At 33.7% G+C, this 15933-nt stretch overlaps 1 protein-coding gene and 1 long non-coding RNA gene across 4 annotated transcripts in view; both read left to right on the forward strand.

Moving 5' to 3' along the window:
* The window catches only part of LOC107631583 (mitogen-activated protein kinase kinase kinase 1), a 26273-nt gene continuing 13756 nt past the window's right edge, over window positions 3417–15933 (forward strand). Inside the window, exons 1-8 of one of the 2 annotated variants that reach the window (XM_016335072.2) lie at window positions 3430–4433; window positions 4852–4939; window positions 5054–5116; window positions 5365–5522; window positions 5966–6038; window positions 6148–6207; window positions 6559–6669; window positions 6764–7684. In XM_016335072.2, coding sequence (XP_016190558.1) covers window positions 3568–4433; window positions 4852–4939; window positions 5054–5116; window positions 5365–5522; window positions 5966–6038; window positions 6148–6207; window positions 6559–6669; window positions 6764–6979 — 1635 coding nt within the window. In that variant the 5' untranslated portion in view covers window positions 3430–3567 and the 3' untranslated portion in view covers window positions 6980–7684. Of the gene's footprint in view, window positions 4434–4851; window positions 4940–5053; window positions 5117–5364; window positions 5523–5965; window positions 6039–6147; window positions 6208–6558; window positions 6670–6763; window positions 7685–15933 lie in introns of those variants that run through there. The other variant, XM_016335073.2, reaches the window with a different exon arrangement.
* LOC107631584 lies at window positions 8684–9760 on the forward strand. 2 transcript variants are annotated; one of them, XR_001618584.2, is made up of 2 exons: window positions 8684–8957; window positions 9388–9760. It is a non-coding gene; the product is annotated as an uncharacterized LOC107631584 (long non-coding RNA). The 2 variants fall into 2 exon arrangements; XR_002359974.1 differs by having other exon boundaries at window positions 8691–8951.

The raw sequence follows: 15933 nt of genomic DNA on the forward strand, positions 1-15933 counted from the left end.
GTTGATTTATTCTGCCCGATATTCTTTTCTTTGTCCCACTTCTGGTGAGATCCTCTCTTTTGAACATAATTCTTTTTCCTTCCATAATTTTTCTTGTTGTTAAAAGCTTGCCATTTACCTCTTCTGGGGTAATTTGCCACATTTACTTCAGGAAATGGGGCAGCGCCAGCTGGGCGTGCTTCATGATTTTTTAATAACAACTCATTGTTGCGTTCGGCAACAAGAAGGTAAGAAATTAACTCAGAATATTTTTTAAACGCTTTCTCTCGATACTGCTGCTGCAGGAGCACGTTCGAGGCATGGACGATTGAGAAAGTTTTCTCCAACATATTATGATCAGTTATTTTTTTCCCACACAATTTCATTCGTGAGGTGATTCGAAACATTGCAGAATTATATTCATTTATAGATTTAAAATCTTGTAAACGCAAATGCGTCCATTCATATCGGGCTTGAGGAAGTATCACCGTTTTCTGATGATTATACCTTTCTTCAAGGTCTTTCCAAAGATCTGCAGGATCTTTTAATGTAAGATATTCATTTTTCAATCCTTCGTCAAGATGACGACGAAGAAAAATCATGGCTTTAGCTTTATCCTTCTGGGATGCATTATTTTCAGCCTTAATGGTATCTCCAAGATCCATTGAATCAAGATGGATTTCAGCATCTAATATCCATGATAAATAATTGTTTCCAGATATATCAAGAGCATTGAATTCAAGATGAGAGAGTTTCGACATAATGAAAAATTTGTTACCTGAGTCTTCCTAAAAATTTGATCAGAGTCTCGTGCTGATAACGTGTTGTAAAATGAGAGATATATATAAGATAAAGATGTATAAATAGAAGACTCTAGTATTAAAATAATTAGCTTAATAATAATTTATAGATATATAATAATATTATATGTTGTAATGTATATATATATATATAAAGGAGTATAAAAAGTAAAGAAAGATAAAATTACATAAATATATATATAAAGATAGAAAGAAGTATGAAAAGTAAAGAGAGAGATAATAGCATTTGCTTTTATTATTGCTATGTGTATAAAGGGAGAGAGAATAATATTCAGTTGTTGTTGTGTGTCTTTCTTTGAGGCAAAAACCTCTATTTATAAGCGTATGTGATAAAAGATTGTCAAATTATATTAAATAATATTCTTCTTCAATACTTGAGCCATTGTGAAAAAATGATCATCCCGATTCAAGATAAATTCACGAGGAAGTGGAATTTCCTTTGGATCTACTCCAGCATTTAAAAATTAGTTAATTGGTAAAGATACATGTACTTGATGCCCGGCCCAAAAAAGAGATCCAAGTCCTAGTAATCCTGCCAAATGGTGATTCAACATAGATTCTACATATTGGAACCATGCCAATTTTAGAGCAATTTTGTGATAATGAAACCAACCAGCAAAAAATATTAAGACTGTAAATACTAATGCACCAATTGCGATACAATAAAATTGTAATTCACTAGTTATTCCAGATGTTCGCCAAATCTAAAAAAAAATCAGAAGTTATTTGTATTCCTCGAAACCAGTAACATCACTCATACTTATTTTCTTTTGTTAGCGGGGCCGAGTGAGCTCAACTATAGAGTGAAATTTTTCTGACATTATTATTTTTATCTAAAAGAATTTGAATACTAGATAATATATGTAATAATTAGGTATTACTAATAATTCTATTAATACTTTTAATAGTATACTAAAATAATTTCGTTACACTTTTACACGCAACAAAAAAAAAGAAGCTTTATTGCTTTGGAAAAGTAGTAGAAAATATAAACACAATTACACTGAATAAGGTAGTAAGTGAATGGTTGATGTCCAAAAGCACAGGATTAGTAAATTAAATAATAATCATGGCTACCTGGTGGCTGTGCCCTACCAACCTGATGCCGGGTGGCGGTATCTCCTTTCTCCTTATCTTTCCACTTCCTAATCCATCCAACAGGTAAATTACAAAACGAGTGAACCCCATTACCCTAATTATTATTATTTTTTTTATGAACAAACTATTAAATTAGTTATATATATTTAGACATAATTCTGTTTTAATCTTTAAAGTTTAAAACATTTTATTTAAATTTTTAAAAAATTATTTAGTTTGGTCAAAATTAAAATAATTAACAGAATATCCTATATAACAGTAATACAAAAATAAAATTGATAATCTAAAAAATAAATACAAAGCGAATACATCAATATACTTATTTATTATTTTCTTTAGTTTTATAAAAAATATTTATTTAAATTATAAGAAGAATGATAAATAAATGTATTGATGTATTTACTGTTGATTTTGTACTTCTAAAACTTGTACTTATTCTCCAATGCTGCATTTGTTTAAGAAACACAGAGATACAAAATCGTGTTTAACAGATGAGACATAAATAAAAATATTGTGTCCAGAGATACTAAATTAGTAGATTTTGTATCCATCCTAATAAGAAGGACACACAGACACTAATATGAGACACAACTTATTTTTTATTTTTTCTTTTATTATTCTTTTTAATTTTTATAATTATATTTTTCTTCTCAACTTTTTTGAATGAATAAAAATGAGAATAAATTAAATTTTTATAATTTGTTCTAATTTATCACCAAATAAAATACAAGAACACAGAATTTTGTATCTCTGTCCATTATGTCTTGTTTTCAGTGTCTTGTCTTGTCCTGTTATCAAAAACAAACACAGTCATTATTGACCTTGTTTTTGTACCAAGACATTCCGTTATTTATTTAACTTTGACATCACGTTGAGACTACATTGAAATTAAATGAATTTTTTTTTTCAAATAAAATACTTTAACTTTTATGAACCAAAACAGGATTAGTCCAAACCTAAGAAATTAATTTAATATTTTACATTTTTTTACGGTAATTTTTGATAATTAATTTATCATTTAAATTTAAATTTTATTTTAAAAAATTATTAATAATTATTATATTAATAAAGCCAAATTTAAAATCATGATATTTGTTTCAACGAATAAATTAATTACTTGAACAATTAAATAACTTTCCAAAATTAATAATGAAAAAGTGTTCGCTACAATAAAATGATCTCATTCTAATGGTAAGACTTGCACTTATTTAAGGAATCTTTTTTAATAAATATACTGACGAAACCAACCAATCAATGCGATGAATGAAGATTACAGAAGACAACTAATATAAGAAATAATAAAACCATAAAAACCTCAATAAATTTATCAAAATATTTTTGGAAAATAAAAAAGCTTTTATTTTATTTTTTCACTATATCTTTTTCACGTTTATATTTAACAACTTTTTTATTTTTCTTTGTTTATAACTTTTTCTTATAGTTAAAACAAAAAAATCTCATTGGCTAAGAAATTAGTAGGAAATTAAATGAAGTAATTAATGAAAGAATAATATTAGAAGGAAAACAAAGAGAAACAGCCAAGCACATTCCTCTGTACTTTCGCAGAAGCCAACTGTGCAGAGGGAAACACTCTCTCACTAGAGAGAGAGAGAGAGAAATAAGGGAGCTTCAGAGAAGCACAGAAAACCTCGAGCAATCGCCATCATCAATGGAGTCCATCTGGAAGATCAGAAGCAAGACCAGCAGCAACAGGAAGCCCAGGCTAGAGCGCCTCAACGCCAGAAAGAACATCAATTACAATCCACCCGCAAATCCTCATTCGCCACCTTCTTCCTCCTCCTCTTCCTCTTCTCTCCACCACCAAACTAGCTTTAGGGTCACCGACGGCGATTTCGACCTAATCTTCCAAAGCCTGGGCCTTTCTGGCCCCGAAGATTTTTCCATCCCAACTGCAGATTGGGAAGCCAGGAAGGTTCGCTTTGCTTCTCATACTTCTAATGCTGCCGCTGAGCCCAAGGAGGATCGAAATTCAGCTGAAGTGAAATCTGGGGTTTTTCTTGATTCGGATTCCCAGCTTAAAAATGACAACTTTTCGAGACCCGTTGAAGTGGGAGGCTCCAAGTTTGGTGTTTCTTCAGATGTGAAGGTTTTGGGTGGTAAAAATGGAGATGGGGCTGGCGGGGGAGGGATCAAGGGTGCCAGGCCTCCGCTCTTGAGGCCAATTGTTGTTGATGCGGTTGGTTCGAATTGGGAATTAAAGAGGTCCTTTGGTCTCCAAGATAATTTTGTTGGTATTGGAGTTGTTGGTGATTCGCCTTCGTCTTCTGGTGAAATCGGCGTTGTTGGTAGGGTGAGAAATGGGGAAAGAAGCATGCTTTTTACGGATTCAGGTTCCTTTACTACATCCCATGATGATGATAGTGATATTGGCGGGGAAAGAGCTTGTTCTTCTTCTGGTTCTGGCGCGGTTGATGGTTCCTTAATTGAGTGGTTTAACCGAACTTTCTCGTCGTGGCAAAAAGGTGACGTTTTGGGAAAGGGGTCGTTTGGAACCGTCTATGAAGGTTTTACAGAGTGAGTGTTTCCTTTTTCCTCATTTAATTACTTTTATTTATTCATTTGGTTAGTTGGTTGGTTAGTTACTTTAATGAGTAGAGTTGCGAACATGCCTATTCATTACACATGCTCTATAACCTGACCTATTAAGAGATTGTGTTTGTTGTTCGAGCTGACTTGTAGTTTGGGGAAAACCCTGGTTATCTGTTTGTCGTTACACTTAAGGACATTATTTAAGTTGGTGGTGTTTCCATGTTTATGTGAGATTTACTTTGATAAATAAAGGGGAAATTAGCATTAAGGACAGTTAAGAGGTATTAATGATGAAAAGAGGGAAAATTTGCTAACGTTAAACTCTCTAAAGTATTAGTGAGCTTTGATTTGCAAAGTGGTTTCCTTGTTTCTTAAGTCACATGCACATTTTCTTTTCTTGCAGTGATGGATTCTTTTTTGCGGTGAAGGAGGCATCTTTGCTGGATGAAGGTAGTAACCAGGGTAAACAGAGCGTATTCCAACTTCGGCAGGTAGGAACTCTTTAGCCTTGTTGTTAGAGCTTATTACTTATTGTTCAATGTTCATTTGTCAATTCCATCTTATATGATAATGACACCATTAATTATTTGTGCTCTTTGTCTCAGGAAATATCTCTTTTGAGTCGGTTTCAACACGAGAATATAGTTCGATATTTTGGCACTCAAGAGGTATGCAAGATCTAGGTGGCAATAGACCAGTTTCTTATATGCTCCCAGAATATGATATTATAGGAAGACCAACTTCACTTTTAGGAATTGAATACGCAACCAAAATAACTGCATTGCAAATTTGAATTGTTTCTTTTTGGTAGAATCACAAGTATGCTCCTAAAGGAAGCCTTAATTTATTCCCTTCATTTCTATTTTAATACTAATTGACTGCAGTAATTAATTGCCTTATATTTTGTCTTCTCCAGGACCAAAGTTCACTTTATATCTTCCTTGAACTTGTGCCTAAAGGGTCATTGTTAAGTCTCTATCAGAAGTATAGCTTAAATGATTCTCACGTTTCTGCATACACAAGGCAGATTTTGCATGGCTTGAAATATCTTCACAATCAAAATGTGGTTCACAGGTATCATGAGTGATTGTCCTTTTGTGATTCGGTTTATTGACTATGCCTATGATAACAGCAGTCATATTTGGGTGATGGAATTTTCTGGCATAGTTATGTTACAAGACTTCATGGTTTAGTGACGTTAGAATGTACGGGTTATGAGTGATTGTGCATTTGTGCATTGAACTAGATTTTTCTACATGGTAGAAGCTGGATGATAATGGATATGACTTATGAGGATATCTTTCTAGCTGTATGACTAAGGCATTTTAAGTCGTATGACTATACTTCCTCTTTTTAGCTTCTTAAGTGTGTCCTCTATCATGATCAACTTTTCAGAGTATAAATGTATGTGATGTATTTTGTGTTGTACTATTTGATGCGACAACTACGATAGAAGCCGCTTTTTCATCAGTCTGCAACTAATTGCATCTCTTTTCTTTTAATATTAAATTTTATAGGGATATCAAGTGTGCCAATATCCTGGTTGATGTAAGCGGGTCAGTCAAGCTTGCGGATTTTGGGTTGGCAAAGGTAACCTTCTTCAACAATATAATACTGAGTTTCCCTGTTTGCTGTTGCCCTGATGCGAATTCCAAATGCTGCTGCTTAAATTATAATGATTTGGTCTTTTTCTTTGCAGGCAACTAAATTTAATGATGTTAAATCAAGCAAAGGATCCCCATACTGGATGGCCCCAGAGGTTTGTCTTTGTTCTTGTGTCATTTGGTTGGAATAATATCCTTCAAAGGGATAAACTAGAATGAGATATGGCTATCTAGTTTATATTGTATTGTATATATCCTGTGTGTTCAGCATTTCTCTACAAACATTAAGTTGATGTTTCGATAAGCTATTCTCCTGGTGACTGGACAAACCATCTTCTTGGATGGATTTTCTTGTTTCAAATTAAAAATCTTAGAAAAGTAGTTTGCCGCTCATTTGTAATTTATTGGAGAATGAAGATGTTTGGATAAACTGATGAATGAGTTATATTGTACTATATGAGCTTTTTGTGAGTTAGTGAGTTTGACCTTGAGTTGTTCCATTATAGGTTGTTAACTTGAAAAATGATGGGTATGGACTAGCAGCTGATATATGGAGCTTAGGTTGTACAGTCTTGGAGATGTTGATAAGGAAACCTCCTTACTCTGATTTGGAAGGAGTATGTAACATTTCTCAGTATTTTCTTTTGTTTTTAAGTATATATTTTTTCTTATATCAATATTTTATTTTCTTTATTTGTTTATTAATGATAGATGCAAGCATTATTTCGAATTGGGAGAGGAGAACCTCCGCCTATTCCTGAAACATTGTCGAAGGATGCCAGGGATTTTATCCTTGAGTGCTTACAAGTTAACCCAAGTAAACGGCCAACTGCAGCTCAGTTATTGGAACATCCATTTCTAAGGAGACCATTTCTTTCTTCCTATTCCACTGCGTCGCCACATATTAAAACCTTTAAGAGCTTATAGTTGACAGTAAGGAGGTCAAATTCATCCTTCCTTTTCTGTACAGTTGATCCCTGCCGTGATACGTACGTCAGGTCTTGACTGGTTAATAGCATTGGAGATGGCTGTTGGAGTTGGACCTCACAGTCCTCAGTTGGTTTGGTTATAAACTTATAATTCCACGGTCAAGGACTGAAGGGAGGTCATTTCACCATCAGGGAGCTTGCATTTATTATCCAGAGTTTCAGATATAAATGTTCGACCTTATGCTGAATTCAAAGAAGCTGAAAGGCAATGGAAATAGCCATCATTCTGCTTACAAATACATCCAGACTCCATGCGCCGACGGAATTGGTTCTTTGTTGCATCTTTGTTGGCAACTTGTGTTGTGGTGAGTGGTCGGGGTTGCTTGTTGCTTAAGGTGTTGCCTTTGCCCTTTGCTCGCTAATTGCATGGAAATTGTTGGGTAATGATTAATGAAGTATGACTTCCTAAGATGTAAATAGGTAAGGTAGTTGCCAACAAAGGTTGTAACATACTAACATATTTGTAAATAGCAGTATCCATTGACTTGCGAGTTCTGCAGTACTTTGTTTTAGGAAACTGCAATGGTCATTTGCTAACAATTTTGGTGAAGCTGCAGAGTAAGCTTATTATACATGTAAGCTGTATGTATATGTTCATGAGTAGTTCATTAATATTGAAATTTTATGTGATCTTTTTCAGATACTACAGCTTCTTATACGCCTACTATTTTTACCTTAAGGTTTCAGCTTGAAATAAACGGATACAGATGCACTCCAAAGTTTTCATTTAATCATGCAATATTAGCTTTAATACACCCTAAAAAAAATACTGTTATATTATATTATATTTTAAAAAAAAAATAATTCGTGAGGTAGGAGGAAAGGGTAGCGGGACGCCGCACTTAATTACGAAATATGTTTTATGCATATCAGGATATATATGTGATGATGGTTTATATATTTTAAATATATATCTTAAGGTAATTTACATCAATAAATTAATTAAAAATTAAATTTTAGGCAGATATCCTAAATAAAAATTAGTAGCACGCCTGTCCTAAATAATCAATCATATATAAATTGAGGCTATGGATTCCTTACTCCTACTTTTATTAAGGAGTATAATTAACCATCATCAAAATAATTATAAAATATATTTTATTTTTTTTTCTTTGGAAAAATCTATGAAACACGGACACTTCGCTGAGTTATCGTGTCCACGTGTCGGACACATTTCAGACACGACACTCACCGACACTCGTCCGACACGCGTGTCTGCTGTGTCCAACCGTGTCTTAATAAAAAATAAAAAATTCTTCTCCGGACACGCCTGAATACACCTAAATACCATCACGTGTCTGCGTGTCCAATTTTATTCTTAACATATATTCTTAAAATAAATTTAGATATAATATATATTATTATTTATTAAAACAAAAAATATTTTAAATACTTGATATAATTAAAATATGACATTAAAAATAATTAAAAATTTTAATTTATATTTTAATATCAATAAAATATCAAAATATCATTACAATTTATCTAAAAAATACTTTATATTTTATATATATGCGTATCCCCGTGTCATGTAAGATTTTAAAATTTGCGTGTCGGCGTGTCCCGTGTCGTGTCGTGTCCCGTGTCCGTGTCAGTGTCCGTGCATCATAGGGAAAAATTGATAATTAGATATTAATCTATCTAATTTTTGCTTTTTATATTTTTTTATTTTTCTTTAAATTTCAGATTCTGAGAAGAGAAGTATTTGGTCTGCTAGGGTTTTGTCTCCTCTTTCAATCAATGCCATCCTCTCATCCTCTTCTTCTGCTGTATCTCTCGTTCGCTTATCATTGCCGCTGCAACACGCCTCAGACAACGCCGCAACCTGCTCCCGCCGCGCTACACGCTGCCGCCGCCGCCGCCGCCTCAACACGCTTCCGGGTGAAATAGATATCTGATTGATTCTCTTGGTACGGGTGAGACCATTGATTTATGCCTCTCTCACCACTTTTTAAGTCTTCCCTTCTCTTAATGACTTCCTCATCTGAGTAGAATTGATAATCTTAATACTTAGGAAGCACTCGGAGTCACAATATTGAATCTATTAGCATAAAGTTGTGACGTTTATAGTTTAAATTTCTGAATGTTAACTTTCTGGTTTAATGCATTGATTTGATTTACTGATTTCTTACGCTTGATAAATAAACCTGATGGAGAAGAGTAAGATGCTGAATTTCTCAAGTCTGCACCTTTTTTTTTTTAAGTTTTCCATTCATATTCATATTGTATGAGTAAACACATCCTATAATTCCCGCGTGTACAAATGGAATCCCAATGTATCTGAAATTTTATTGACTTCGTAAGACATGTGTATGTTAAAGCTGTTATTTTGAATTGTTTGATCAGGAATCTACCAAGTGAGTTGGCTTCTGCAGTACCCCAGACCATCACTGTCACCCCAGAAGGGAATGTGGCTATTCAAAGGGCAAGCCATTGAATTGTTTTGAATTGTTTGATCAGGAAACAGAACAGAAAGAATGAGATTAGAGCCATTATTAGTGGTAAAATGTAATATCTAGAACTTAACAGTTTTTTGTTTGTGCTTTCTTGTTATCAACCGTAAAATGGACTGTGACAAGCATTATAACTTAACAGTTTTTTATATTCATTGGGGTTTGTGAGGTCTCAGTTGATATATATTATATTTTCATTCTGCATCTTAATACATGGTTGAAGTGAAGTAATTAATTGCTTGGCCATATGAAACCTTTACCCTTTTATTCATTTGTTTGTAATTTTAGTTAATTGTTTCTGGAATGAAGTAATCAATTGTTGTTGCGTCCGTCTTAGTGATGCTGCTGCCATATGCTGGACATGATATTTATCTGGTTGATTTGTTTGCCTTTGCTTCATTTAGATGGGAATTGCTGATACCATCTTAGACCTAGTGAGTAGTGAGACCACGCTGAGAGAAACTGATTTAAAAATATGATGAGCACTTAAACAATGGTTTAGATTTGTGAAAATTTTAATATTGACAGTGAGCTCATAGAAAAGATTTAATAATGAAATTTTACATTTTTGAAGACATGTTTTACTAGTATGCTAAATCATTATGGACTTTGCAGTGTGCTTAGTTGTTTAAATTACTACTAAAGATTGAGAGTTATGACCATATCTTATGCCTGGCTACTTTTTGAATTATTATTTGTTCCGCTGCATCAATGGAAATTGTTTTAAATGTCGTCCGTTGTCAGATTTTTCTCTCAATCCTATGTTTATGTTATCTTTTCTTCATTTGTTTTGAAATCTAATTCTTATTTGGTTTAAGCAACTCTTGATTTTTTTTATTTTATTTTCTTTTTTTTTCTTTTAATTGGCAGCTGAAACAGAAAATTTACCGAATTGACTGTGTAATCGGCATTTGTATCCAAGTAACTAACTAATCATAACTCCATAAAGCTAAAATTATGATTACTATTATTATTGGTTGTCACCATTTGAATGATTTCTTTAATTATCCCCTTTTTCTTATCCACTATTTAGATTAACGAGTTTGAGAAACGACAAAATAAACCTGCTTTTTAGTTTTGCATAATTTGCTCAAATTGGCAAATGTGGATTATTATTATTATTATTATTATTATTATTATTATTATTATTATTATTTAGATTAACGAGTTTGAGAAACGACAAAATAAACCTGCTTTTTAGTTCTGCTTTCTTGAGTTCAAGTTTATATTAGCATGGTTGTGCTATGTATTTCAGTTATCTGATCTTAGAATTAATATTAGTTGATTTGGGTTTGTGTTTACGAAGCTCTACCACTGCTTTCTTCTTTCTTGGATGATTAGGCTTCTGTTGACCACTCCTTACGTGACCTCACTTCAGATAAGTAATTATAAGTTATCAAACTCTGAACTTTAATTCATGAAAGTGTAAGCCTCTAGCATAATAGTCCCCAACTATAGAGAAGAGACATATTTGTGCAGTACTTTTTTTATGTGCTTGGGACTCATCACCCCATCATCACAGGATGATATAGTGGGTGGCTAGTTAAAATGGGATCACAGTCCATCCTATGATTCGATGTGTTGAGGGAATGAATTTGAAGTGAGTAGTGGGAGCCACATGTTATGCTATGATGAGTTTCAAGTGAATACACAAAAATGAGTTATTTTATCGCTACTTTGATGCAACAAGCATTCTCAATTTGTATTAATGTTGATCATTGGTTTTAGAGTTTCAATAAGGAATTTGGCATAAATATGTGCATGATCGCTCAAATGTTGATCGCTCAAATTTGTATTAATGTTCCAATTTGTATTAATGTTGATCGCTCAAATTGGCAAATTGGCATAAATATATGCATGATATATAAGGAATTTGGTCTCTATTTTAAAAATATTTGTTCTTATCACTTTTGGCAATTTATGTACAAACTTAAGTTTTATTTTGAATTGTGTATTTGTGTTCAAAAAGTAATGGGTCAGAAATTTTCTCATGAAGGGGTTAATAGTGAGCATATACCATATGATCAGTATGAGCAGGAGGAAGAAAAACATGATGAAGTTAACGAGGATTATATGGATGAGGATGACACAAATGTGGAACCAATGTTCGATTATCATGGCTTCGATGAAGGGTATAACATTGACTCACTCGAAGACATTGGGATGATTGAATTTTGGAACATTAGGGACGAAGATATATGTCATTTTCACTTTTCTGATGTCAACATTGCGTTTGAGTTCTACAATAGATATGTAAGGACAAGAGGCTTTAGTGCTCGGAAGAACAGGACTAGAAAGAGTCGTGCGGACGTACTTAAGTTGAAGAATTTTGTATGTCATCGTGAAGGATTTAAACCACAAAATAATAATGGCATTGGAAATTTTAAGAAAAAACCTACACCAGAGACAAGGTGTGGCTGCAGTGCAATGATGGAGATTCGTCTAGATGCACCTAGTGGTCGTTGGTTTATTTCTTATTTTTCTGATGAACACAGTCATTCGCTTCTAGATCCTCGGTTGATTGGATTGCTTCATGGGCATAGATTCATGTCTGAGGCTGATATTTGCCACATGATTAACATGGAAAAGGGTGAGATTAGTGTTGGGCAGATATATCGAGCATTAGCAAATTGGGCACGTGGCTACGGGTATCTCTTTTTCATACAAAGGGACATATACAATAAAATAGCAAAGCAGAGGCACCAGTTACCTAGTGATGCGTATGCAGATTTGAAGTATCTAGAAGATCAAGCAACAAATGACCCTTCTCTCTATTTTAATCATCACGTGGATGCTGATGGTACTTTGCGCAATTTATTTTGGTGCGATAGTCTCAGTAGGGCAGATTACTCATTATTTGATGATGTGCTGGCTTTTGATGCTACCTATAAGAGGAATAAATATGTGTCCATTGGTGGTATTTTTTGGTGTCAATCATCACAATCAAACAATTATTTTTGCTGCTGCTTTAATTTACAACGAGAAAAAAGACACATGTAGGTGGTTGCTACAACAATTGAAGGTGGCAATGAATGGGAAAGCACCTGTTTCGGTTATCACGGATGGTGATCTATCAATGAAGTTCGTCATTGAGAAAGAGTTTCCTAATGCACATCATAGATTATGTGCATGGCATCTGATTTGCAATGCAACAAGTAATATTGGCAAGCCCCAGTTTACCTCCATGTTTAAAAAGTGTATGCTAGGCGACTATGAAATTGATGTATTTTGTCAAAAGTGGTTTGAAATGATTGAGGAATTTTGTGTCGAAAACAAGAGTTGGGTCCTAGATATGTATAAGAAGAGACATTCATGGTCAACTGCACATATAAGAGGGAAGTTTTTTGCTGATTTTCGGACTACTTCTCAATGCGAGGGATTAAACTCAATCATTGCAAAGTATGTCAATTCAAGGTACAATCTGGTTGAGTTCATTCAACACTTTAATCGATGTGTCGACCATATTCGGTAGAAAGAGGTCCAGGCTGACCTCGCATCTGTGAATGGAAGACCCAGTATGCAAACGTGTTTTCAACAGTTAGAGAGGAGTGCTGCCAATGTTTACACCCTATCAATATTTTATATGTTCCAACCAATCCTTGTACGAGCTGCATCAATGAAGGTAATAAATATGAGGTAAATTGGCTCTTATGTGATTTACTCTGTCGGTTTGGACCGAACGCCAAATGAGATGTGACGTGTATTCTTTTTTGACATTGAGATGGCATTCTCCCCCTAAATATGTGCATTTGTTCCCTTAAAGGGCGTTTATCAAAGAAAACGATTTAGAATCAAAAGTTTTTGCTTAGCGGAAGTCTTTTTGAAATCATTGTTTCGCAAACTTATTTCTTCTTTTCAAATCCTCAAACTTTTTCTTTTTCAAAAGTTCAAAATTTCAAATATCCTCAAACTTCTCTTCCCCCTTTTGACATTATCAAAAAGAAAGGAGTTTAAAATGTGTCATAGAAGCATGCATAAAACAATGAATTTTTTTAAGTTCAATATCTCTATTAATCTCAAGGATGAGATATTCCCCCTTTCAAAAAGAATTTGATTTCCTCTTTTTATATATAACAAGCATGCATAATTCCCCCTAAAGAAGTGAAATATATCAAGACATGCACATTAACTTAAAATAGGGGTACCAAGCCTATTTTGAGTTATTCACCAAATAAGCATACAAGCATTAATCATTAAACAAAATTATGAAGGAAATATCAAAGTATTTAAACCATAATAGAAATCCTTAGCTTACTAGGAGTTAGTTTAACAATTCATATAATCAAATAAACATAAAGCAATAAAAAGTGACTTGATGTAAAAAAAATCTTCAATTTGTTGATCCTCCATTGTTTATAATCTTCAAATACTTCAATCTACCTCAAGATTAATCACTCATTCATCAACTCATAAACCTACAAAACAATGGCTTGTTCATCTTTGTCAAGGTAGCAAGTAGTGCTCATTGGTGTGTCCATTGCCTTAGTATTGTCCATTCCAAATCTTTTGAGCAATTCCTTGCAATATTTGGTTTGGCTAACGAAAGTTCCTTCTTTCCCTTGTTTGATTTGAAGACCAAGGAAGAAGTTGAGTTCGCCCATCATGGACATTTCAAATTCACTTTGCATGAGGTTTGAGAAAAACTTGCAAAGTGATTCGTTAGTTGAACCAAATATTATGTCATCGACGTAAACTTGTACCAAAAGGATATTTTTGTTTTCAATCATGATAAATAAAGTTGTATCAACCTTCCCTCTTCTAAAACCCTTTTCTATTAAAAACTTGCTCAAACGTTCATACCAAGCTCTTGGAGCTTGTTTAAGACCATAAAGAGCTTTCTTGAGTTTAAAAACATGATTAGGATTTTCATAATCCTCAAAACCGGGAGGTTGTTCAACATATACTTCTTCTTGAATGAAACCATTAAGAAAGGCACTCTTAACATCCATTTGATAAAGTTTGAAGTTATAAGAGGATGCAAAAGCAAGTAACATCCTAATAGCTTCTAATCTAGCTAATGTATACAATGTATACATTGTCAACACGGTGTCCAATTAGCACAATTTCATTAGTGTCTTGCCTTTTTATCAAACAACATTTTGAATCAAAGGTGACTAAGTTTCCTTTGTCACAAAGTTGGCTAACACTAATGAGATTATGTTTGAGACCTTTGACAAGTATAACATTATCTATGGAGGTAGAAGAATGTTTACCAACTTTTCCAACGCCGATTACTTTGCCGGTGTTGTTGTCTCCATAGATCACGTTTCCTCCGTTTGTAGGCTCAATTGCGGTGAACTTTGATTCATCGCCGGTCATGTGTTTGGAGCATCCACTATCAACATACCAATTTGTATCCTTAGCTCCAACACGTACCTACAAAACAATTAAAATTGGGATTTAGGTACCCAAGTGAATTTGGGTCCTTGATGGTTAGTATGAGCATAATGCCCATAAGGTGCCCATCTCGCATCTTGACTACGAAAGTTTATATGTTTAATTCTAGTAAAGCATACGGGTGCTATATGACCTACTTTATTACAATAATGACATATGACATTTGGATTATGCATCCTATGCATGTTTCTAAATGGATGCCTAGGTTGTTTTCTAAATGCAACATCTTTTGATCTATATGCATTGTGATTATAATTTCTAAATGAAGCATGTTGAGGAGGATGTTTAAAGGCTTCATTCCTTTTAGGCATGCTTGCCTTTTGGGCTTGCGGTTGCCTAATAGGAGTTTTAAATTTTCCTTTTTCAAAACCTAAACCTTCCTTATTATGAACATGCTTCTGGTTTTTCAACATTTTATCTAAGTTCTTTGAAGATTCATTGAACTTAGCTAAAGTGTTCTTAAGATTTGTAATTTCATTTTCATGCATTTTACAAGATTTGTATGGATCACTACTTGTGCTACACTTATCTTTTCCAAGATTGATATTCTCATTTTTCAACATCTCATTTTGTTTTAAAAGATCCATATTCTTTTTCTTTAGGAGAGAATAATCTTGGGTAAGTTTTGTGTACACCTCAAGTAAGGCATCATATTCATCTTGTAAATTAAAAGAAGTGGAGTTGTCATCACTAACCTTTTCTTCGCTTGCCATTAAGCAAAGATTTGCAACCTCGTCGTCATCGGAGTCGGATTCATCCTCGTTCTCCCATGATATGTATGCTTTCTCCTTCTTAAATTTCTTGTTTTTGTATTCCTTTTGAAGTTTTGGACAATTGGGTTTAATGTCTCCAACTTCTCCACACTCATAGCATTTTGGTACCTTTGTTTTGCTCTTGAAATTTTTCTTCATTGCAAACTTATTGAATCTTTTCAATAAGAGTGCAAATTCTTCATCTCCTTCTTCCTCATTATCATCACTCTCTTCTTGTAGTGATATTGTTTTAAGGGCGAGACTTTTCTTCTTGCTTTCTTCACCTTTTT

Source organism: Arachis ipaensis, chromosome B03 (assembly GCF_000816755.2).
Source record: "Arachis ipaensis cultivar K30076 chromosome B03, Araip1.1, whole genome shotgun sequence".
NCBI classification, from domain to species: Eukaryota; Viridiplantae; Streptophyta; class Magnoliopsida; order Fabales; family Fabaceae; genus Arachis; species Arachis ipaensis.